General features: G+C 38.8%; 2 protein-coding genes across 2 annotated transcripts; both read left to right on the top strand.

The window, feature by feature from the left end:
- The first annotated feature begins 6,082 nt into the window (after positions 1-6,082).
- On the top strand, positions 6,083-10,050 carry LOC110470699 (leukocyte elastase inhibitor A-like). Its single transcript, XM_077790868.1, has 7 exons — positions 6,083-6,250; positions 6,756-6,818; positions 7,418-7,546; positions 7,756-7,873; positions 8,192-8,334; positions 9,076-9,243; positions 9,389-10,050. Exons 1-7 carry the CDS (start codon positions 6,083-6,085, stop codon positions 9,791-9,793), a joined length of 1,194 nt encoding a protein of 397 aa, XP_077646994.1. The 3' UTR covers positions 9,794-10,050.
- A 5,619-nt stretch (positions 10,051-15,669) lies between these two features.
- Positions 15,670-21,182, top strand: LOC110470716 (ovalbumin-like). The gene is made up of 7 exons (XM_021530576.3): positions 15,670-15,837; positions 16,382-16,429; positions 17,671-17,799; positions 18,570-18,687; positions 19,461-19,603; positions 19,884-20,039; positions 20,778-21,182. Exons 1-7 carry the CDS (start codon positions 15,670-15,672, stop codon positions 21,177-21,179), a joined length of 1,164 nt encoding a protein of 387 aa, XP_021386251.3. The 3' UTR covers positions 21,180-21,182.
- The last annotated feature ends 1,800 nt before the right edge of the window (positions 21,183-22,982 follow it).

Below are 22,982 nucleotides of genomic sequence, written 5' to 3'. Positions count from 1 at the left end.
GATTTGAAAACACTTTGTCCAGAAGCTTCAAAAACAGGTTCAACAAACACTTATCAATTGTAATCTTGATCTTTCATCCACCTTAGGGCAGCACATGTACCAGGAATCTCAAAGATCCTTCCAGCCAAAGTTCTGTCATTTCTAGCCAAAGTTAACAGAAACAGCTCCATTGCATGAAATGATGTTATCTTTTTCACTGTCTAAGCAATATAGGAAAACAGCCTCTTTTTTAAAATGCAAAGGAAATTTCCTACTTTCTACTTCCTTCTACAATGGTGAATGACAAGAAAAAGTACGCACTGAGGCAGAGCAAAGAGAGGAATGCTTATAGACATTCTGTATCACACAGCTTTAAAAAATGCTGCACTTGCTATTAAGGTAAAGAAACCTGGCTTATAAAATGACTTAAATTGCCACAAAGAAATGATATTCAGAAATACTATAAATGAGATCACTCACAAAGCCTGAATCAGCATTATAAAACAGGGTCATCATGCAGAAATATTTATCTGTTTGGTCATATCACCTTACACTATGAAAGTCTGTTAAGAAGACATACAGAGACATCCCTGCCAACAAATGTAATTTCTTGTTAGTCAAAGCTTGTGAACAAGTGAGAAAGGGCATGAGCAGAGAAGGTACAACAGGCAGAACCGGCTGTATTGCTAAAGCTATTTTTGGATGCTGGTAAGTAAAACAAAGATGAAGAGTATTTTATGTCATGTCTAAATTTCACTGGGGAGTGAATGGGGCTTATTGCAATTGTGGAAAAGTTTCTTGTGCACTAAGAAGTTAAGTTGGAAAAACAACAGTGCTGGGTTCAACTTTTCCCTGGCAAGTTGAATGGCCAGCATGAGGTGGCTCAGGTCCCTGAAGGTTTACACTCATCAATTCTTGTACCTTGTTGCCAGTAAATTCAGTATTAGAGTCAGCAGTCAGCAGTGCTATTTATAAGCTGTTTCAATTGGTTCTTGACTCATACAACCTGAAGATCACAGAAATTAAGATCAGAATCCCCTCATGTGATGCTTCCCAAATGAGCTGAGACCATCAGCAACATCTGAAGTAACTCCAGCTTCTTCAAATTCAAGAGGTATGTTTCCTGTCATGCTAAAGTTTCTGTTGATCACCACAGACACTTTATCATCATAATTGCTCTGATATATTGTATAAGACTTGTTATTTGTTGTAGCAGATGTCTGACAAACAGGGAGGGGGGCCCTCTTGGCCAGTGAAAATCAAAGGAGTCCTCGTTTTATTCTTACTATTCAGCAACTCCACTTATCTAATGGTACCTTTACTCACAGGTAACCTCGGACAAATCAGGTACTCTGTAATTACCACCTGAGCAGGGTGGTAGCAGAACGTGCATTTTGTAAGATGAAAGGGACAAGACAAGCCTTTGCTGTCAAACTTGAGATCAGTTCTTTGACAAGTATCTGCTTCCCTGCTACGTCCTGCAGACACTGACAGCAAGGGAAGCATATGGCTGCAAACAGTGAGAAAAAAGCCAAGGGAGAACTGTAGACATCCAAGTTTCTTGCATTCTCTTGAAGCAAAGAATAATCACAAGGAATCTGCTGGTGGTCTGTTCTGCTACTGAGTGAGTCATTGCTTCTTGCTGTGAGGTTGTGTTCTGTGATTGACATCACCGGCTGGATCTTTGTTCCTTGCTTTGGCCTTCCTATGCTTATCTCATCCATGTAATCAGAACTCTTTGTGGTTTAAAAATCATATAGAGAAGTCTTCATTCCCTTGATCCTGGCTCCAAGGCCATCAGAAACATTAAAAAAATGTTGCTGGAAAGTGAAGTAAAATGTTGAGACTTTCAGCCAAAATAGCTGCAAACAGATAAACGGTGCTGGGCAAAACTTATCCCTAAGGATGTAGCACTATTTACAGTCTTATTTAAATATGTGGAAATTTAGGTGTAGAAATCAGGTCAGTCTGCAATCCATTCCCCTGTGCCTTAAAGCTACTTTATTATGACAAGAATCTGACCACTAGCTAAAAGGGCAGAAATTTGCATTCTTGACAGCGTAGTTTAACTATCTGAAACAAATTCTGTCAGTGCCTTTGTACTTGCAGTGTTTTTGCATCTTCACCTTCCTTTCCACACAACAGCATTTCAGCAGCTGCTTCTCTGTAACCTTTAGAAAAAGTCCTCCTGCCATTTATCCTTTCCTTTTAGCAAGGTTATCAATGGAAGGGAATAAAAGAGTCTCCTGGTTCTGAGAATACTGTGACTATCTCAAATTCTCATAGCTTTTCTCTAGCCTGCAATGAACCTCTGCATTATTTAAAGAGCAAGGAGGGAGTCACAGATCTGGAAAATGTGGTGCAAGTCCTAGTCTAGCCCTCTGTTCAACAGCAGGATGAGCTGTATCTTTGCCTTTCCCAGCAAGCATTTGCACAGTGAGTCTCCTCAAAACCTACAGTTCAGGAGATCCTTCAATCTGCTTGAACAAAAACTCCTGGATTTCTCAGACATTCCCATTAAAAAGATATGTCTGTCTAAGCCACACTCTAACCTACACTAAACTATCCTAGAAGAGAACAAAATAGCAATGCAGGAGACCAGAAGAACAGCAGAGAATGTTCCTTTCTGGGAAAAAAGGCCTGTCCAATTCCATTGTCTGTAATTTGACCTCTAACAAAAAATTATTCATGTGAAACAAATATCCACCCAATAGAAAAATGGAGCCATAATTAACCTTTAGATTAATTAAAAATTAATTGAGAACAGAAGTACCTACAAAACCAGAGAAATAACTAACAATGTTGAAGAAATATGCATAAACCTGTTCACTTAAGACAGTTAAGACAGTTAAGACAGTTAAAAGTATTAGAAAACTAAGCAGGGGCTAAGAGAGTGTTTCACTCTGCGAGCATATTAGATAACCTGAACTTTGCATTAACAGATTTCTACACAGAAGAATGCATTTTAAAGGCACTTGTGGCTTTTAGCATGCACCCCTGTGCCCAAAGGCCAAGAATTATTGTGCTTCAGGATTGCAATTTTTCATTCACTGTATTAATTTGGATTAAAAATTCCTAGTGTTCCTGAAAGACAAATACTTGTTTGTGTCTTGCTGTTCAAAAACCCTCTAATTTCTGTTCTGGGAGACACCTGGATGCTACCCTGACTTAAAACTGTTACATCTTGTAGCTCCTACCTGTATACTTACCCCCACTTATATGCCACAACATTTTTCCTCCAACTGTGCCTGGTGCCCAAAATAAGACTGCAGAGAACAGCCCATGGCCACAAGAAAGGGAACAGCATCTGCCCAGTTCTGCTCTGCAGTTCCCTGTCCATGGCAGTGGTGAGTGTTGGGGAATCCATTCCATGCAGGTAGCTCTGGGTGCAGCTGCAGACTGAGCTCTGGGTGGGAGCCCCAGGCTGTGAAATTCCCAACCAGTGCAGAACAGAGGGCCCAGGGAGCTATGGCCTGGCCAGGGAACCAGACACTCAGAGACACAGCAGGAGCCAAGGACCTTGGACTTTCCCTCACTTAGGTTGTGAGGGTATAAAAGCCCAAGGTGTCCTTTCTTTGGGGTCCCTCCTTGGAGGCACCAGCTCGAGCTGATATGTTGTTATTGCACCATGATTAAATTATTTAAAGGATTGAGATGTCTGAGGCTCTGTGATGGTAAGGAAATCTGGTGTGACTGTGGGTGTGGGGGATGCAGCTGTGAAGTGGCCTTGATCCCCACTTGTGACAGCGCAGATGTGACTGCTGGAGTGGCTCCTGGATGGTCAGACCAGGTTTAGCACTGAGAAACAGGCTCAGTAGGTGGGCTTTTAGGTGACTGTGTGGAGAGCAGCCAGAAACCAGGAAAGCAAGCCAGATGCTTCTTTGGGAAATTTTCTTGCCCCAGTGTTAGGCAAGTTAAACCAGACTGCATTGCTTCAGGCAAAATCTGTGCAGGTCTGACTCTCTTGTTCTCAGGACTTGAATGAACAGTGTGTTTTTATCTTCTGTTTCCTCCCAAGAAATAGCTCTGAGAAAACTCAAACCGAAAGGGAATTAAACCTCGTGAGTACTTTATGACTTATAGGAAACTGCCTTCAGAGTTTCCTAAATACCAGAGTATTCGGTTGGATTGATGTGTAAATATATCTCAGTAGTGATAACTAAGTACTTGTTACAAAACAGTGTTGTTAGTGCTTGCATACACTCATTAGAATACTTGCCCACCCACACACCATATCAACCTGAATGTGAAGAAAGATCATTTGTCAGGAAAATAACACCAGAAATATACTACTTATTATAAATAGGTTGCTCTGCCCCTGCTGCCTATGCCTTGCTGAAGCAATATAAGACAGTGATCAGGTGTCCTCAGAGACACTGACAAAAATGAGGAGTAATTGGAAGTTCTAGACTAAACTTAGGATATAGTTTAGCCCTGGACTAAATCTGCGGGTTATAGCAGTATAATTGTTTCTACTACAAAAACTGTATGTTGCCTTCATTGGTGCCACTTCTTATGTTAAAAAAACCAATAAAACTCTTAGAATTAATTATTTACAGGTAAAAAAACCCTCTGGAATTTGTTTGTTTCTAGGAGTTTGTTTTCTTTTTTTAATAATTAATTAGATTTTTTTTTTTTTTTTTTTTTTACATCTTAGTATGCATTTAAAATCGTGACTTCTTTCTGAACTCCTAGGGATATGGAAAAATTCAAGATCCCACAACAGGTCCCTAATTATTCTAACTGGTTGCAACAGATAGGAATGTGATTCATCATGAGTGAAATTTATGCTGCCACTGGGAGTGGCAATGATTTTATATCCCATTGCTCCAGAAGCTCCGTCAAGAAGCTTGAGTGTCAAGTTGACACCGTCAATACTGAGGAGAAGGTAAATATCTCCATGATCTTTAATTCTAAATGACAGAACTAGGATCTAAGAATCAATATGTGCATTAGTAATATATACCTCCTTTGCACTTATATATGGCATGTGATGTATTTTGAAGAAGTGACAATGTTTTGGATTATGTTAAAATGTATGGGCTGTGTAATGAATCTGTGCTTAACTTGTACAATAATACTTCTAAATGTCTACTTTCTGAGTGTGCTTCTAAGGAAGATAAAACCACTTGCCACTTCTTCTGTATGACCCAGACTGGTAATTTATAAGAACATAGTCTTTCTGTAGTGCTCTATCTTTCAAATATTTATATGGATACTTTATTCTTTTTGTGTAATAGGGGAAATATGCTTACTACATGTGTGGAGGAAATTATTCAGGCTCAGTAAGAATCAAACCAAATGTGACTTAGAATAGTGGAGCTTCTAAAGTACTGAACATATGATCAGATATTTCTGCAACACTTCACTGGATGCAGACACTACATTTTTAAGTCTTTAATGAGACAGGAACTCTGTTCTGGGTCTAAGATATGAAGAGTTTTGCAGAACATTCAAGATGACCTATTTGTAATAATTGTGATTGTAACTGAAGGGTATCTGGGAAAAAGAGTTCAAGCTGCAGCAAGAAGAGTTTAAGCTTCAGATAAAAAATATGTCTGGAATTTTCAACTAATGCAAAATGTGTTTCTGCTCAAAATCTTACTAAGTGAGTCTGTCTGTAGTTCCATTTTCTGTCAAACATTTGTTAAGCAACCAGCCTTAGAAGGACATGTATCTGAGGCACAGCTGAGTAATACGCACAAAGTTTTTAGAGAGAAACAAAGAGTAAGAAACAATCAAAAGTGTAATTGATAAGTGCTATGCCTAGAGGACTCAAGGCAAAAAGATCAGGATATAAACTGAGCTGAAAGTTTGGTTAGGACAAAGTTAGCGCTAAGTGGCAAAGCCATAGCTATTGCTTGAGCTGGCTCAACTCAGAATATTGTTTTGGCAAATGTGTTTCTTTTGCTATTCAAGGCGCTGGTTTTCAGATTCACTGTGAAATCCCAAATGTAATAATGAACAGTGAATTTCCATGAAGTACTGAATGATTCAGCCAAACTATTGCAAAAAATCTTACCAGGGCATCTAAACATAGCAGGTATAAGGATGAAAAACCTAAATTATTTTTACTCTTGTTTCAGGTCATCACAGTGCCACAATGTGCTCTCTCAGTGCAGCCAATGCCAAGTTCTGTCTTGACTTTTTCAGAGAGCTAAACAAAAGAAAAAGAAATGAAAATATCTTCTTCTCCCCATTAAGTCTGTCAGCTGCCTTCGGAATGGTTGTCCTTGGAGCCAGGGGCAGCACACTCGAGCAGATTGAGAAGGTAGGGCTTTGCTCTGAAAAGGGAACCCTGGTAAGATATGAGCCAAGAGGCTGATTGTACCATGTGATACAGTTCCTAAACATCCAAAGGGCTGATGCATACAGAAAGCCCTTTAAAAAATACATTATTCTGTTCCTAATACCAAACTTCTTCAGACTAAGCATTATTACTGAATTGACTGTTCAATGAATACATCAATGCCAAAGAAAGTGTTTTGGAGGTATCCCAGCACTCTTAGAGCTCAGAAGAGTTCCTTACCTGTAATGTGTTTTTTTTTCCTTCTCTGGATGCCCAAAGCCTCCTTTCTCATATAGAAACATTTCAAAGATTCATGCACTCACCATCTTCTAAAACTACTTGTTCACTTGCAAGGATTTTAGGGTAAAGAGCAAAAGGGCCTTTCTGCAGGGCCTGTGTCTGGCTGTGCTTTGGGATAGGCTTGCAACACTGCTTTAGCTTTGCAGTACCTTCACTCATCTGCATTCACCCAACATTTACATTGCAGGTCTTTCATTTCAGAGAAGTTTTGAGCAGTACGAGACAGAGAAACAGATACCCTTCTCAGCAGGTAAGACACAATTGCAGCTCTGAGCTGAATCCACAGGAGCCAGTTTGACAGCCTTTTTCCTTGAAGACAATCACTTAATCAGAAAGCACATCAGGGCTGATCAGCCTCTCCATCTAGATTTACAAACCTGCTTATTACTGTTCCTTTATTAGTTATTTAAGGGGCCTTGTGAGATCACACACTTCAACAGCTGAGACTTCTCATTATGGATGTCTAACCAAAACAGCTGTGCCAATCTAAAATGTGATAAGTGCTTCAATTGCCACCTGCAAAGGTTTGCCTACAGAGCATGCCAAAAGCACCTTGGAGCTTGCTTCTCCCAGTCTCCAAGCCAGCAGCCCTTTGCTGTGCACAGGGACACCACTGTAGGATACGGCATGGTTTGGAGGTCGAGAGCAAGAAGGGGAACAGTTTTGTCATTCTGCACATGTGGCACAGGGAGAATAGGAGGTGGTGTCCTGGTGCATTTACTCCAGTGCCTGAATCAGCTGGGTGGAGCAGGGTTTCTCATGCAAAGAGAGGCTGCAATTCACCCTCAGGTCCAACTTTGCATAGGAAAGCTCAAGCCTACCACAAAACATCTGTTTTCCTGTTTGAAGTGTGAAGAAGATGAAGGAGTCCATTCCCAGTTCCAGGCTCTGCTGGCTGAAGTCAGTGAACCTGGACCAGGCTGCTGTCTCACCATTGCCAACAGGCTCTTTGGAGAAATTACTTATCCATTCTTCCAGGTAAGGGATCGTGGTCTCCCTTGTAACAGCTCCTAGGAGTGGGGAGCTCAGCAGAATGTTTTCCATCATGAAGTACAAAGGGACATATTCCTTTTTTACCAATTTCTTTCTTGCTGATCTATTACATGGAACTATCCTGAAGCCATAAAATGACCCATCTTATAAAAATAATCACATTGCAATAAACTTCTACAATTTGTACTTTCCAGCAATACTTGGATTCCACAAAGAAATTCTATCGAGCAGAACTGGAACCAGTAAATTTTAAATACACTGAAGAAGAAGTCAGAGACAAAATTAACTTCTGGGTTGAAAATGAAACAAAAGGTAAAGAAAAAATGTGCAGTTTTTTTGGTTTGCAACTGAACCACTTATGAATATCACTCTCCACTTTTTTTCCAAAGATAGCAAGATTTTTATATATTAAATACCTGCACTAATTTTTTTATTTTCAATAGGAAATAAATGTAATAAGGGGAATAAAAATGTCTTGAGCTCCTTGGTTCCAAAGCTGTACATAAATATTTGTCATTTGTCTGACAGCATTATTCCACTTGTCAATTTAAAAGAAATAACTATTAATAGTCAAAGTCAGCTGATTGCTGGAGCAAAGTAATAATTTGTCTTAATTTGTTATTTTTCAAGGTAAAATTAAAGACCTATTTGCTGCTGGTTTTATTGATCCCTCTACTGTACTTGTCCTGGTCAATGCTATATATTTTAAAGGAAAGTGGGCAGTAGAATTTAAGAAAGAAGACACTAAGGAAGCATATTTCCACCTGAACAAGGTACAGTATGGGCAGGAACTGAAGCAGCTGGGGGATGCAGGTCAGATGTCTGTCTCCTATAATAACAGATGGGGGCTTTTCTTCTCCTTGTTATCCCAAGAAAAAACAGTGGTCTTAAGTGAGAGTGATAAAAGGCTTGTATTTCTTTCTTTTCCTAACCAAATATGTAAATGTTTGTACCAATTCACATCAGAAGTGGTTCTTGTGCAGCTGAGATCCTTGTCGGACCAAATCCACTGAGCACATGTACTAACTGTGTTGGGGATTTTGCAACTAAGGGTGCTATTTCAAAAATAGTCTGCTGTTGAGATTGAAAGTGAGGATTCTGCTTCTCTCCTACTATTTATTAACAGAACAGTGTGTGCTTTCAGGAAAAAAAGTATTAAAGACAAATTATCTCAGGGGAATGTATACATTATTCATGAAGAATTTAATTTATGGCTGCATAAGATGAATCAGTTTCCTCATCTGACACACCAGAAAAAAGAAAGATGTAATGAGAAAGTTCTGAGTAAAGTAATTTTGCACCATTAGAAAGGGAAATGTAATTTTTATGGTTCTAAAATGGATAACTTCATTGTGACTACAGTTGAGGGGAGCATATAAATGCTACAAGTATATTAAACACATGACCAGTTTAAATAATATTTTTGAACTGAACTCTAAGCTCAGTGCTGAAACCAATTAAAACCAGGGTGATGATTTCTGTATTTTCCATTTAGTATGCTTCTTGCGTTCCAGAATGAGAAAAGGAAAGTGCAGATGATGTTTCAAGAAGGCTATTTTAACATGGCCATCATAGAGGAACTGAAAACAAAAGTCATAGAGCTCCAATACTTCAATAATGAACTGAGCATGTTCATTCTTCTTCCTGAAGATGACTGTGAGGACTTTACTGGCCTACAACAGGTAACACTTCATTTTCTCTCTAGCAACATAACTAGAGAGCAATGCTTTAGCATTGCTCCAGTGTAGTCAGAAGACAAGGGGGAAAAACTGAACTTTCCTTGCATTGATTATGGTGCCAATCATTGCTTCCAATACCACCTTACAGCTTGAATGTGCCCTCACCTATGAAAAGCTCACAGAATGGACCAGCTTGGCTATGATGGAACCACTGAGAGTGAAGGTGTTCCTGCCCCAGTTCAAGATGGAGGAAAGTTATGTTCTCAACAACACTCTCCAGGAGATGGGAGTAATGAATGTTTTTGACTGGGGAAAAGCTGATTTGTCAGGAATCTCTATGAAAGATGGCTTGGCTGTGTCCAAGGCCATCCAGAAGACAATTGTGGAAGTCAATGAAGAGGGCACTGAAGCAGGTTGTTCCATGGGGCTTCTTGCAATGCCTCTGTGTTGCCCAATAACTTGTGAGTTCAGAGCTGATCATCCATTCCTCTTCTTCATCAGACACAACCAAACCAACACCATTCTCTTTTTTGGAAGATATTCCTCTCCCTAAGTGGAGGTTATATTGGAAATTACACTTACATTCCAACTGGGAAACAATAAGCATAAAAGACAAAACAAAATACATTTCTCTAGACTTTATCCTAAAGTCTAGTTTGCTGTAAATAAAAAGATTATCTGAGAAGACCCAAATTAAAGATAAAACCCTAAACCCCATGAATCTTAGGCATATTTTACTTTTAGAAGACCTCATGAAAATGATATCTACCTTAAAATTCACTATGAGGTATTTACCAAAATGCTGTAGTCCTCTAGAGGTATCTTCAAATAAAATTTTACTTGAGCCTTTCCAAATGCAGTAGAGATCCATTAAACCCATGAGTTTAGTGCCTTGAAGATGAGTGATAGCTTCTCTCACATGAAGTAGACAGGAGGATAGGGATCTGCATTAAAAGCATAACCTCAGGTACTTGGTCTCTTTTAGCCTCACCTACCTAAGGTCTCAAGGAAAATACCACTTTATAGGGGAGCATCAAAATATTCCACTAGGGCCTCCTTTTAAATACTGATTGGGGGCAGTGTTTCAAACTGGAGCTCTCAGGGTTTATTCTCAGAGAGCAGAGAAGACAGAAGATTTTCTGGTGTAATTTTGCTTACTCTCAAGAAGGGCAGACCCATTACTTTTTTTTTTTTTTTTTTTTTTTTTTTTTTTTTTTTTTTGGTGAAAAACTCTGTATGTGTGACCAAGTTCTCCAACTTCCTCATAAACACCCACATAACAAAACCAGGGTTTCAGAATAATGGAACAATTTTCTGACAAGGCCTGCTTTGTGATGGCTGGGAATGAGACACATAATTCCCACATTAAACTTGAAGTAGTGATCAGCTATTCTCACTTCTAAGAGCCAGCTCTGTTTTGGGCCTCAGGTAGCATGTGTTTCTTGTTCCAGCTATTTTATTAATCATTAATATTAAAAAAATTAAAAAATCTATAGTGATGTTTTTAAAATGGGTAGTCTGTGTTTATTATTTATTATTATTATTACAATTTATCATTCTAAAATCACTGCAAACTAAATAGTAAATGTAATAGTCTGCTGAATTAAGTAAACAAAGGAATAGTCTAATATAGTAAGTAAAAATAATGGTAATCCTTTCCAAAAATGTAAATGACACTGAAGTCTATCTCCCACTTTTAAATATTCACCATGCTGAGTTTAGGCACTGGACAATTCAACATTAGGGTACATAAACTCTGAACCTTCTCCCTCTTTTACATGATCACTATTCGCTGCCTGACTTGGGGATAAGCAGTTCTCTGGGAAGCAAATCAAGAGGAAAAATTCTGGTAAAGCCAATTTTCTTGCTTATGATCTAGTTCCCTAAACCACCTCCTGGATGTTGTGGAGTAGGTGGTGAGAAGGAATAGCACAAGGTCACAAGAATGGAGCAGCCTGCCCAGTCTGGCAGTAGGTAACGTCCAAAATCCACAGACACATTAAGAATACTTGCTTTTATGGGAAAAGTATTCCAGCCTTTGATGAATCACTTCTCCTTTTCTTGTTACTCACTGATGGAAGAAAGGTAAACACTGGGAGCATACTGGTACCATTGTAGAACTGAGTCAATGGGGTGTTCCAAATGCTGAGATATGCAGGAAAAATTACAGTAAATTACAGTACTCAACACAAATTGAACTGCTGAATAAAACAGACCCATTATAGTCTGGAGAAACTTCATATGGCTGCAAAAGCAGCATGAAATACAGCCTGAAATAGTTAAATTGCCTGTAGAGACAGTTTTCATACCATTACTTGGTAAGAGAACACAAAACACAGGTTGTTAGCTCTTTGATAAATAAAGCATTCAAAAAACAGCTATACATGTTTTTCAACAACTACCATTGGAATTTTGTGTAAATCTGGTTTGTCTCCAATTAAAATTACTCAGGTTAAAAGGAAAAAAGAGTGAAACTAACAGCATTAGAATTTATTGGCTTGCACAATCAGGCCTATATATTTTCAGATAAAATGTAAAAGAAAAAGAATTCATGTGATAAAGGCAAGTTCTTTAACATATTAGTCCAAAAAGCACAAGTCTAACAACAGGAATTTTGTGCGTGAGCAAAGGAGATGTGGCTGAAACAAGGTTATCACTTAGTTTCCTACAGCAGAAGTAACTTTGTATTGTTTAAAAAAACTTCAAAAACTTACTTCAGTGATATCTAGATAATTCAGAACCAGCAACAAAATACAGTATAAATTATAATTAAAAAAACCCTTATCTTTTCCTTATACACTCTTTTTTCCTTATTGCCATTTTAATCTACAAGAAATGAAAAAAATGTTGTGAAAAACACCAGAAGCTGGAAAGTAACCTCCTGCTGCTAGTGTAGTGGCAGCAGCTCCTACCGCAGAGGGCATTGCTTCCACAAAATCATGGATGATTATTTAAAAATAGAAGGGAAGCCCTCCACTCTGGCTGCAAATGCTTCTCCTGTGGGAAACTGTCGTTTGTAACAGTTCAATGCCGAGCAATAGAGCTCACAGAGCAGAGAACAGCTGGAAACTCCAAACGGTGACTGGAGCAGACATAGCCCTGCAGGGCATTCCACTGCCTCCTCCCCAGGGACACGCTCTGTGCCAAGTTGAACCACGCCAGCACACATGACAGCCTACAAAAGTGTAGACTGGCAAAAAGCAAAGCAAAAGATGTCAAATAGTATTTGCATGAGGATCCATGGAAAGGTAACACACATTTGTCCCACAACAGAAAGATCTGTGGCTTCCCACAGTCTGCTTACTGAGTAGCTCTTTACGTATTCACATTCCACTAAACTTTATTCTCTCCGATGGTTACAGTTTGCCTCAGTTTTCTCTGAAACTGTGCTTTCCTTTAAACAGTTTCTTACTATCTATGTGTAACATAATTTTTAATTATATCTTCAAAAGCTTTGCAATAGATAGGCAAGAAGGGCAAAGGAAGATTTTTAAATTGTCACTGAAAAAGCCTAAGAGGGAAGCTTTGAGTCACATTCCACACTCTCCCTCACCCTCCCCCCCCCTCCCCTCCCAACCATGAAGAAGACTAATGTTTATTTCCTCAAAATATAACTGGTAGTAGGTTTTATAGTAGGAAGTCCTGGTTCCTTATGGTCTCAATCATAAAGACACTCAGACACAGTGCAGGGCACACGGTGTGTGTCATACAGATGCACAGGCCCTCCAAAAGCACAAGCAAACATTACTCCCAAGCACTGCTCAGTAGTTCCTGAGCAACCAGGAGAAATTAATGTGAAAATAAGAACATGTGAAAATAAGAACAGAGAAATGCTGGAAAGAGCTGCTTTCCCAGCTCCTTGGTCCCCTTCTTTATGCCAGTATCAGAGGAAAGCTCTTTCTAATCTTCAGATTTCCCCATCTTCATTGCTGCTATAATAGCCTCATTCTGAATTGGTAAATTAAAACCCACTCCAATTATCAGGCTCTGCACATACATCCTTGCATTTCAGCAAGGCAAAGAATACTGTTAAGGGTAAAACAGCTCCCCTTCCTTTTCACAGAGGGTGCACTTACTGCTGTATGTTCTGTGACTTGTATAAATTTGGATTTCTATTATCCACCCTTATGGCCTTTGCAGATGCCAGATTTGTTTCTTTACTGCTCATCAAGTCTATTATTTAATAAAGAGTAATAGCTTGTTACAATTGAATTATATTTTATATTGTACATTATGGTTGTCTAACAGACCATGAAAGTTCCTGCAGACAGATTCTGTAGTTTATTCACCTGCCATAGTTACAAGGTTAGGAAGATCTATGGGAATGGCCTGTGCAAGTACCATGGGCCTTGTTGCCATGACCTGCACAGAATGAAAATTAAAAGCTGACTCTTAGTCATTCTTTAAATACCACTGGCTGTTTTAAATAAATTTCTGAATACCTGAATACTCTGGAGTCAGGTTTACAGCCCAGGAAATATGTAATTCCTGACTGTTCCTCATATCTCTTCCTCTTCCATGCCCATCTTCAGGCCTCTAAGTCATCTCAACATTGTTGCTTTAAATGTTTTCATCAAAATAATGTTTTAGCAAAATGTGCTTTCTCCTCAGAGCCTTTCTCCCCTCTTCCTGCACACCTATTCTGTAGACCCTCATAGTCTGGCCTCAGGTAAAATACTATAGTCTCACCTATGCAGAGAAATGGATGTGGCTTTTAACAAGTACAAGCCTTACACCGCACCAATCTCTGCACTCCAGGAATATTCTGAATTTTGTCAGACCAAAACCCTTTCAATCTTGAAAACTAAACAAAAAGTTTTCAGTTTATTCTGACTTGTCAAAAAATCCATTTCAAATCCCTCTCAATAGAATGACCATCCTGCAGCTGGCTTTACTTGGAATAGCAGTATTTTGCCAAGGCCAGCTGGCCACCATTCTTGAAGAACTTCCCTCTGTTCCACTGCACAGATGTTGTAGTGAGCTGTTGCGTATCTACCAGATGTTCAGCTGTTAGCCCAGCATCCACCTTTCCCTTCATGATTAGTGGGAGTACTGTGTTAGAGTGCTTTCAGCACTGAGAGTGCCTCCCCTCTCTCTTCTCCACTGAGAAGAAGAGAATGTTACAGCAAAAGCTTAAATAATTAATTTTAAAATAAATTTTACTTCAATAAATCAAGGTTGACTTGCTGCAGATAGAATATCAGCTTAGCATTGGCCTGCTCAATTTTTCAAGGTGCAATGAATCAAGAGGTCATGATGGAAGGCTGAAAAACTGAAAGATTGAAAAGATGACTCCTTGAAGGCAACAGTGGGAAAAGGTCTTGAAAACAACAGTGGGAGTGTCTCAAATAGTGCTATATATATCGCCAACCAAGAGCTCAGGGAGATGTTTAGCTTCAGCTGGGAAGCTGGATTATTACATGCCTCTTTGAAGTTTGTGGGGTAAGTATTTATCCAAGAAAATGTAATTACTAATTTGTATTCTTTAAGATGGAAAAAAAATTATATTATGTTTAAGAACCTTAAGGTAGTATAAGACAGGTATGTAAAAAGACAGCATATACAGTAATTTTGCCTTGTGTTCTCATTATATCTTATACTGTTTGACTGTCAAATACTTTTTGGTGTGCAAAATATGTGGCTTGTGCACCACAGCATTGAGTAGAAATAGTTATTTTTCATTTGAAACCTGTTGTCACATTAAAACTATCCTTTTATAATTCTAATAATTGGGAATAAAGGCATTTCTCTTTTCTCAATCTCACTCCCTGACAAAATCCCTATATTATATGTGTGTGTGTAGATACGTATATACGTGCACGATTGTGCTAAAAAGCATCAGCAGCGATTAAATGTCTGAAACAGGACCACAGGAAAACCCTAAATTTATATGTCAGCTTCTAACAGAACAACTTACTAGTATTACTGCTATAAACTACAGAAAAGCAACCTCCAAATTTGTGGCTGGTTGTACTAAGCAACAGTGAGAAGTACACAGAGAGTGCAGTGAGATGACTACATTTAATTTAAAGATGGAAAGCAGCCACAGAAGAAATGAAATATTAAGTTTGCATTGTCTCAAACACCATTCAGAGCCCTCTGGATACCACAGGGAAACTCATTCAATGTTATATTTATCATATTGAGGGGGTGGATGAAACTTTCTATTTCCTAAAAGGCAAGTACAAGGTACTATCTTGCTGATAGGATCTTGTTGAAAGAAAACAAAAACGTGTTCATATGTAAATGGAGTCACAATATTTCTAATGATCACAGAATTTGTAGGCTTCACATAATTCACTTTCATTTGTGTTCAGCATCACAAAACGAGCAATGAACTGGCAGTTTCTGGGCTATTTGCAATGCTCTTTAAAACAAGCACTACATAAAGTCATATTTCTGTTTGCTTTAGGAAACACTGGTTTCACAATGGGCTCCATCAGTGCAGCAAATGCAGAATTTTGTTTTGATGTATTCAAGGAGGTGAAACTTCACCACCCTAACGACAACATCTTTTATTGCCCCCTGAGCATGATTGCAGCCTTGGCCATGGTCTATCTGGGAGCAAGAAATAACACTGAGTATCAGATGGAGAAGGTAAGTTACATAAATGGGTAGAAACTCTCTTTGATCCCATTCAAAGAAGCAATAGATTATCTATTTCTATCTTCCAAACCTGCCTAGCAAAAACATTTTTGCTTTCCAAATTCTGGAGCTATTTTTTGCTTCTTGCATTTCCTTGTGAAGGGCAAGAACAACCTTTGGTTTTCATTATGAAAGAGCAGTTTTGGAGCATGGTTAAGGCTTCAGCTTGTATTATCTCAGAGACCTGATTCCTTCCAGGTGGAAAGGACAACTTGAAACATACAAAAGATGTAACAGGAAAACAAGATTCATAGTTATAAACACAATGCTGTAAGGCTATAGATGATTTATGGACAATGCCATTAACTGGAAAAGAAGGGATCTAAGCTGAAGAGCACAATCACAAATTTTCACTGTGATGCCTGGTTTAAAGCTCAAATGAAACTTCTCAGTTCATCCATGTGCCAATCAGACTTGGTTAGTGAAAACCTACTTAGCACAAATATCACTGACTGACAGTGGACTTCACATACCTAATTTCTACTTTCAATTGCAGGTTCTTCACTTTGACAAAATTGCAGGACTTAGAAGTATCCAGACCAAGGTACAGAAATCTAAGGTACATTGATTTCTCTTTCACATCTTTTTCCTGAGAATAGACTCTTCTAATTGTGCTTTTAGTAGTTTCAACACCTTGTCACACCGTAGTCAATTATCTTAATTTAGGAGATGTAAGTTAAAAAAAAAATACAAACCACCAACAAAACAAATGCCAAGCAAACAACCACCAACAAAAACAAATAAAAAAAAATCCCCAAAAACACCACCAGAGAAAGAAGACAGGCTGCACATATTGCAAGTAACAGGACAGGATAGGGTGCTTTGGGCACCAGGATACACTGGTGTAAATGAACTCCACACCTGCAAGAGCTGCTGGGGTACAGCCCTTGAAAGGGTCTCAGTACCTGAAGCCAGAGTACAGTAGACAGACTTGCAGCTGAGACTCCAAAGTGGGACAGCAGAAAAGAGCCCAGAATCCCCAAAGCATGAAAAATAACCACACTCTTACAAAGCTACAGGGACTTTTCCAACCTCCAATTCCCTCTCTTACCCCAAGAGAACCATGAGGGGTCCTGGTACCTTGATACCACCTGTATGCTTTTGTCCATGTTAATCTGCTGCCTCTGTAAAGATAACAAAAGCCATGGAGCCTGGTGTGTCTCCATTCACTTGGGATCCAAAACACAAGGTGGGACTTAAAAAAAGATAAAACTTTTTTTTTTACAAAGGTAGTATCTAAACCTAGGGCATTTAGAGATTCAGTAAGCATTTAGAAAGGATCTGTTCAACACAATTATTTTCAAAAAATAAAGTTCCACCTACTCTTTATAATTGTGCAGTTTTCTTACATGCTTTTAGCCTGTGTCACAACTCCTGGAACTTGAGATAGGTAATCCATTTTTTCGCTGTATTACAAAACACTTCCTGGCTCCCTTGCCATCTAGCTCTCTTCTTCCATCTGCAGCTTCTGAAAAAAAAAAACCAAAAAAAAAAGCCATGAAAATGCATGGAGCACCTGGGATTTAGAGGCTTTGAACCTATGAAAAGTCACCAATTTCAATAATTAACCTCTGGCATGAGTGGCATCATAGACTGTGAATGAGTCCTCATTAGCTGCTCATACTGAACATACCTCCCATGGAACTCTTAGACTCCATTACATGTTAATTTGCAAATGTTCACACACTTTGTGTTTTCCCACATTATTTGTACCTTATAAATAATCCTCTTTCTTATAAAATAACCTAACAGCTGTACTTTTCTATCTTCTTATCAACAACTCAGTGTGGCAAGTCTGTGAATATCCACCTATTGTTTAAAGAAATTCTTTCTGATATCACTGCACCAGAAGCCAATTATTCACTATACATTGCCAACAGACTCTATGCTGAAAAGACAAGTCAGATCCTACCGGTAAGTGATCTCTTGCAAAACCCTGTAAAATTCTCTGATCTGGGAGGACTGGCCAGAGTGGGTGACCAGTTAATCCAATAGTCCCTATTGGTGTGGATTCACACAGCTTTTCCCTTTGCCATGGCCCTGGTGACAGTCTAAATAGAAAGCAATTTGAGGCAAAAATATGGCCCTATTAAAAAAATGAAAGAAGTAATAAACAAAATTACTAATAATATAACTTCTCACTCCCCACTTGCTCCTCCAAAGCATTTAATTTTAACTGGTTGTTGGAGTTTTTTTTTCAGAAATAATTTGACTTTGGGAAATTTCTTCACTTGAAAACTCACCTCAAAACCAAATTTTGAAAGTGCCACAATCTTTCTTTAATGTTTTCAAAGCAAAAGATACAGTCTAAATCAAAGGAACTTCTTATTTTTAAAAATAAGACAAAATGTTTTGAAGAAAGGAAGTGGACTTAAAGATGACAGAACAGTATAAAATTAGCCTGAAAACAGAGGGTTTGGATCAGGCTTTCTTCCAGAAACTGTTAAACATTTTTAATATATGCTCTTAACTGGTCACATAGTAAAGATGTCAGATCTGGAATTGTCATGAAATAAAATAATTTTTCTGGCCCAGTTTTAGCAATTTTTTTCAGAAAGTAAGTAATGAGAACACCTTAACCATGATATCACTATAAAAATCTTATTAAGCATATTTTATTTCACTTCCATGTTGTTTTAAAAAATTACTAAATCACTGGCTACAATTAATTGGTATCTTTACAGATCTACTTAAAATGTGTGAAGAAACTGTACAGATCTGGTCTAGAAATGGTCAACTTCAAAACAGCATCAAATCAAGCCAGACAGCGCATTAATTCCTGGGTGAAAAATCAGACAAATGGTAAGTCAAGACTATGAACTATAGTTCTCTCTGACAACTGTATTTTAGCAACTTCTGAAAGGACTAAACATTAGAGGAGAAATTTCCTCTTCCTGTCCCCATTAGTGCATATTTTCTGTGGAAAGGGATGACTCTATTGCAGCTGTGTGGCAGTGACCGAGTGTTTTAAACACATCTGGCAAAGGCAGAGGTGCCATGATATGCACACTTAATATGCACCTTTTATATGTACAATTTTTGTATCTAGAGGGATTAACTCATGCAAGGTTACTTCCAGCTTTCTAGAATATTGGCATATTTTTACAAGGATGTGCTGGATAGGTAAAAAGTGGGCTTCCAGGGGAGAAAGTAATGCACACTAAACTGATGCTGGGAAATCAATGACTCAGAAGCTTGTGTGCATTTATAGTGTCTTGAGGTAGGAGGAAAAACCTAAAGTGAATCGTGAGAAACAAACATATTGAGAAAATCTGTGTTGGTTCTTCTGTCTCCCTTTCCTTCTTTTCTATAGAAGTATTTATTTTTGGCAAGTGCTGGTTGGAAATGTTCCTGGGAATCTATAACACTCTTGAACTTCCATGTCTTCTTGCAGAAATGTCTGGCCAGAGTAATGCATTCAGTGTATTATTAAATCATTGTCATGATCCTAAATTCAATGTGCAGACTTCTGGAGAAGGAAAAGTCAAGTGAAGGAGAAGTATATTGATTGACTTCTAAAATGTAAGAATACTGCTATGAAACTTACCACTCTGTACCCTATGTTTTTCTTATAGGACAGATCCAGGATTTCCTTGAACCAAGCTCTGTTAATCCTCAGACTGCCCTATTCCTTGTGAATGCTATTTACTTCAAAGGGATATGGAAGACCCCGTTTAAAGAAGAGCAAACGCAGGAAGTGCCTTTCAATGTGACAGAGGTATGGGGCACAGACACAGTTTCTGGCCTGAGAATTTGTTGTATTTACAGTCCTGTTGTCATTGGCTGAGTGATTTACCTGGGTGCCTCACTGTCAGATTTATAACAGCTGTGTCTGACAGAGCAAACCAGCAGATGAGGCAAAAATGGAAACACAGCTCCTCTCCAAAGGCAGCATGATTGAAGATTGAATCCTGTCCTTTTAAAGGCCTTGTACATTTGTCTGACCAAAGAAAAAGATTGCTCCCACATCACATCACCTCACATTTTTGTTTTTGCAGCAAGAGAGCAGACCCGTGCAAATGATGTATCAGAACGGCACCTTCAGAGTGGCAAGAGTGGCTGAAGACAAAATTAAGGTCCTGGAGCTTCCGTATGCCAGTGGAGAGATGAGCCTGCTGGTGCTGCTGCCTGATGACATCTCTGGCCTGGCACAGGTACAGCCCTGGCAGGGCAAGCAGAGGAGTTACGGCTTCAGTGGGGCTTGGTTGCTGTCAGACCTTTTGCTGCCCATTGGCACCAGTGGCTGCCCACCCCACGGCTGTGCTGGGCAGGCAGGGGAGCACAAAATCTGCCCAGGTGCTCAGGCAGAGCCTTTTGGGAGAGTCCTGAGCTCAGTTTTATAGAATGAAGGTAAAGCGGTGTAGTGCTGCTGCAGACCTGCAGAAGAAGGTGTGTATATATAGGCAATGCTATAAAATTAGCCAACTGTACTCAAGAAAGTAGAAAAATCAATGCAGTCTAAAATATATGAACAATTACTCATATTTCAGTAATATTTTAAAATTATAAAATAGAGTTTTTATAGATGTAGAAGAGTTTGCATTTGTTAGGTGCTACCAACTGTAGGTAAATTTTCATGGTCTTGATTTTGCAATCTTTCACAAAGCTGACTAATTTGCTAAGCTGTGAAACTGTTGGGTTGTGCTTCATGAGACACAAGATTACCTGGACAAAGGGGGGTGTGTTTAGTTAGTAAAAATCTGAATAAAAGGAAAATGACACAGGCAGTACTAGAGAGGCAATTAGTAAAATACCAGAAGGATGCCAATAGGGTGAGCTTCAGGAACCATTCTGGTTGGGGTTTTACTTTTATGATAGCCTTAACAGAAATGAATTGTAGGAAGAAGTTGGATTTTCATCCCATGTGTTTCATTCCCTGCTTCTCTTTGCAGCTTGAGGACAAAATCAGCTTTGAAAAACTTGCCGAGTGGACCAGTTCCAGGGTGCTGGAAAAGAAGAAGGTGAAAGTGTACCTCCCACGCATGAAGATAGAGGAGAAATACAACCTCACATCTGTCCTGACATCCTTGGGTATGACTGACCTGTTCAGCCCCTTGGCCAACCTCTCTGGCATCTCTTCAGCAGAGGGCCTGAGGGTATCTGAGGCCATCCATGAGGCATACATGGAAGTCACTGAAGAGGGCACTGAGGAGGCTGGCTCAGCAGATGACACAGAAGACATCCAACATTCCTCTGAGGTTGAAGATTTTAGGGCTGACCACCCATTCCTTTTCTTGATCAAACACAATCCAAGCAACCTGATCCTCTTCTTTGGCAGATATAGTTCTCCCTAAAGAGAAAAGGGCTGGAAATAATGCTTGCCTTCTCCTAAGAAAAAGACTCCCTTCACTCTAGTATTGTAGTATAATCTCATCTCTTCAATATTTTCTGCAAGTGGAAAGGTTACTCTAAGTTGTGCCCTTTCTCAAAGCTTCCATAGCCAAGACACACCTGCAGGTGAGGAAACAGCAGCAAGTGTGTTTGCTCCTTTCCCTTCTCAGACTGGTTTCAGTGTGGATTGAGCCAAGCAAAGAGTAAGCCCTCAGACAATAGAGGCACTCACAAGCCAGGAAGGGGTCAAATGGTTTTCACTTGAAAGAGTTGCAGACAGGGCTCCAAGTCTTTGGTATTCCATTACTTGGAAAGACATGGGCTATGCTCATCCCATTCCCTGGTAACTATCCCGCTAACAAACCCATACAGTTCTCAAAACACTGGCTTTGAAGTCCCCAGACTGAAGAAGATGCTTGTGGACAAGGTTCTGCTGTGCAGGGTATTAATTGGTGGCTATGTAATTTTTTTTTCACTTATCTCTTGGGAAATGGTGCACGTATGACCAGAGCTGTCCTCTCACCATGAGCACCTCATGTAATACTGAATTTCTTCCAGAGGTTTTCCAAAGTCATGGAGTTTCCCTTCCACTTCAGAATGTTCAAGGAGATCTAACTTTGTCTAGGTGCAGTTATGTCTTATCACAGAGTATAGCTTCAAAGCATGAAACATGGATATCCGGATGATCTAGGACTCAGAACTGCAAAAAAAAAAAAAAAAAAAAAAATCTGAATTCTTGTTTAAAACATCAGAAGTCACTTTAAATTTGAGAACATTTTGATTTTTGTGAAAAATTATGAAAGTGATGTTAAAAAATCTGATTTCTCCATGGGAGTTTTGTGAAAAAAAACACAGTTTTAAAAATAATTCCTGTCCCTGTTTATCTTGCTTAGCAAGATACACTTCAATTTATTCCTGAAAAGCTCTCAGTTGTTCAAAATTCAAGAGCATTATTATTCCATGAATGTAGCTGGGCTTCTTTATTCCTATGATAGTTCAAGACTAAATATCTTATTTTCAATAAATACATCAGAATCCTAATTTTCTCTGTCTTTTTTTCTGATGTGTCCACTAGCATCTCCAAGTATGATTCCATTGGCACAATATTATGACTGTTTTCATTCTAATCATTTATTGCTGATTTTGATGCACATAATTGCTTTTTCTTTCTTAACACAATAAAAGAAAGTCACAAATCCTGGTAATAAAATTGTGAATTTTCTTAATTTTCTGTGTGACTGACCCTTAAAATATTATCACATTAGTAACTGTTGTGAGGAAAATGGGATTTAGTACAAAATCCTCCAGTTTTTAGAATGAATAAAGTATGTAGATATGAAGTTTCCTATCCATTTATGAAATAAATGAGTGCACACATCTATAGTTTGATTCCTCTCTGTAATATTGATTACCAAGAAATAGCCCAATGAAATATTAACTTGTTCTTATGTATTCTTTGATTCAAATCCAATGGATATAAAGATGCATTATTAGCTGGATAATATTTCAAGGAAAAATTGTTCCAGCAACTCTGCCACTTGAGATGATGAAATCATCCAAAAAATCATATAACTCAAAGGGCATTAGAAAGAATAAGTAGATGGACAACTCTTAGGCAAAGCATTTCCCCACTGAGTTTGGAGAGGAGGTATTCTGACATTAATATCAGTTATTCCAATAATAAGGGACATATAGACTGGGCAATAAGTTGCTGGAGGACCCTATGCAAAAGGACCTGGTGGTCCTGTTCGATGATAAGTTGAACA

Source organism: Lonchura striata, chromosome 1, assembly GCF_046129695.1.
Source record: "Lonchura striata isolate bLonStr1 chromosome 1, bLonStr1.mat, whole genome shotgun sequence".
Taxonomy (NCBI): Eukaryota; Metazoa; Chordata; class Aves; order Passeriformes; family Estrildidae; genus Lonchura; species Lonchura striata.
This window is presented reverse-complemented; position numbering and strand designations above follow the sequence as displayed.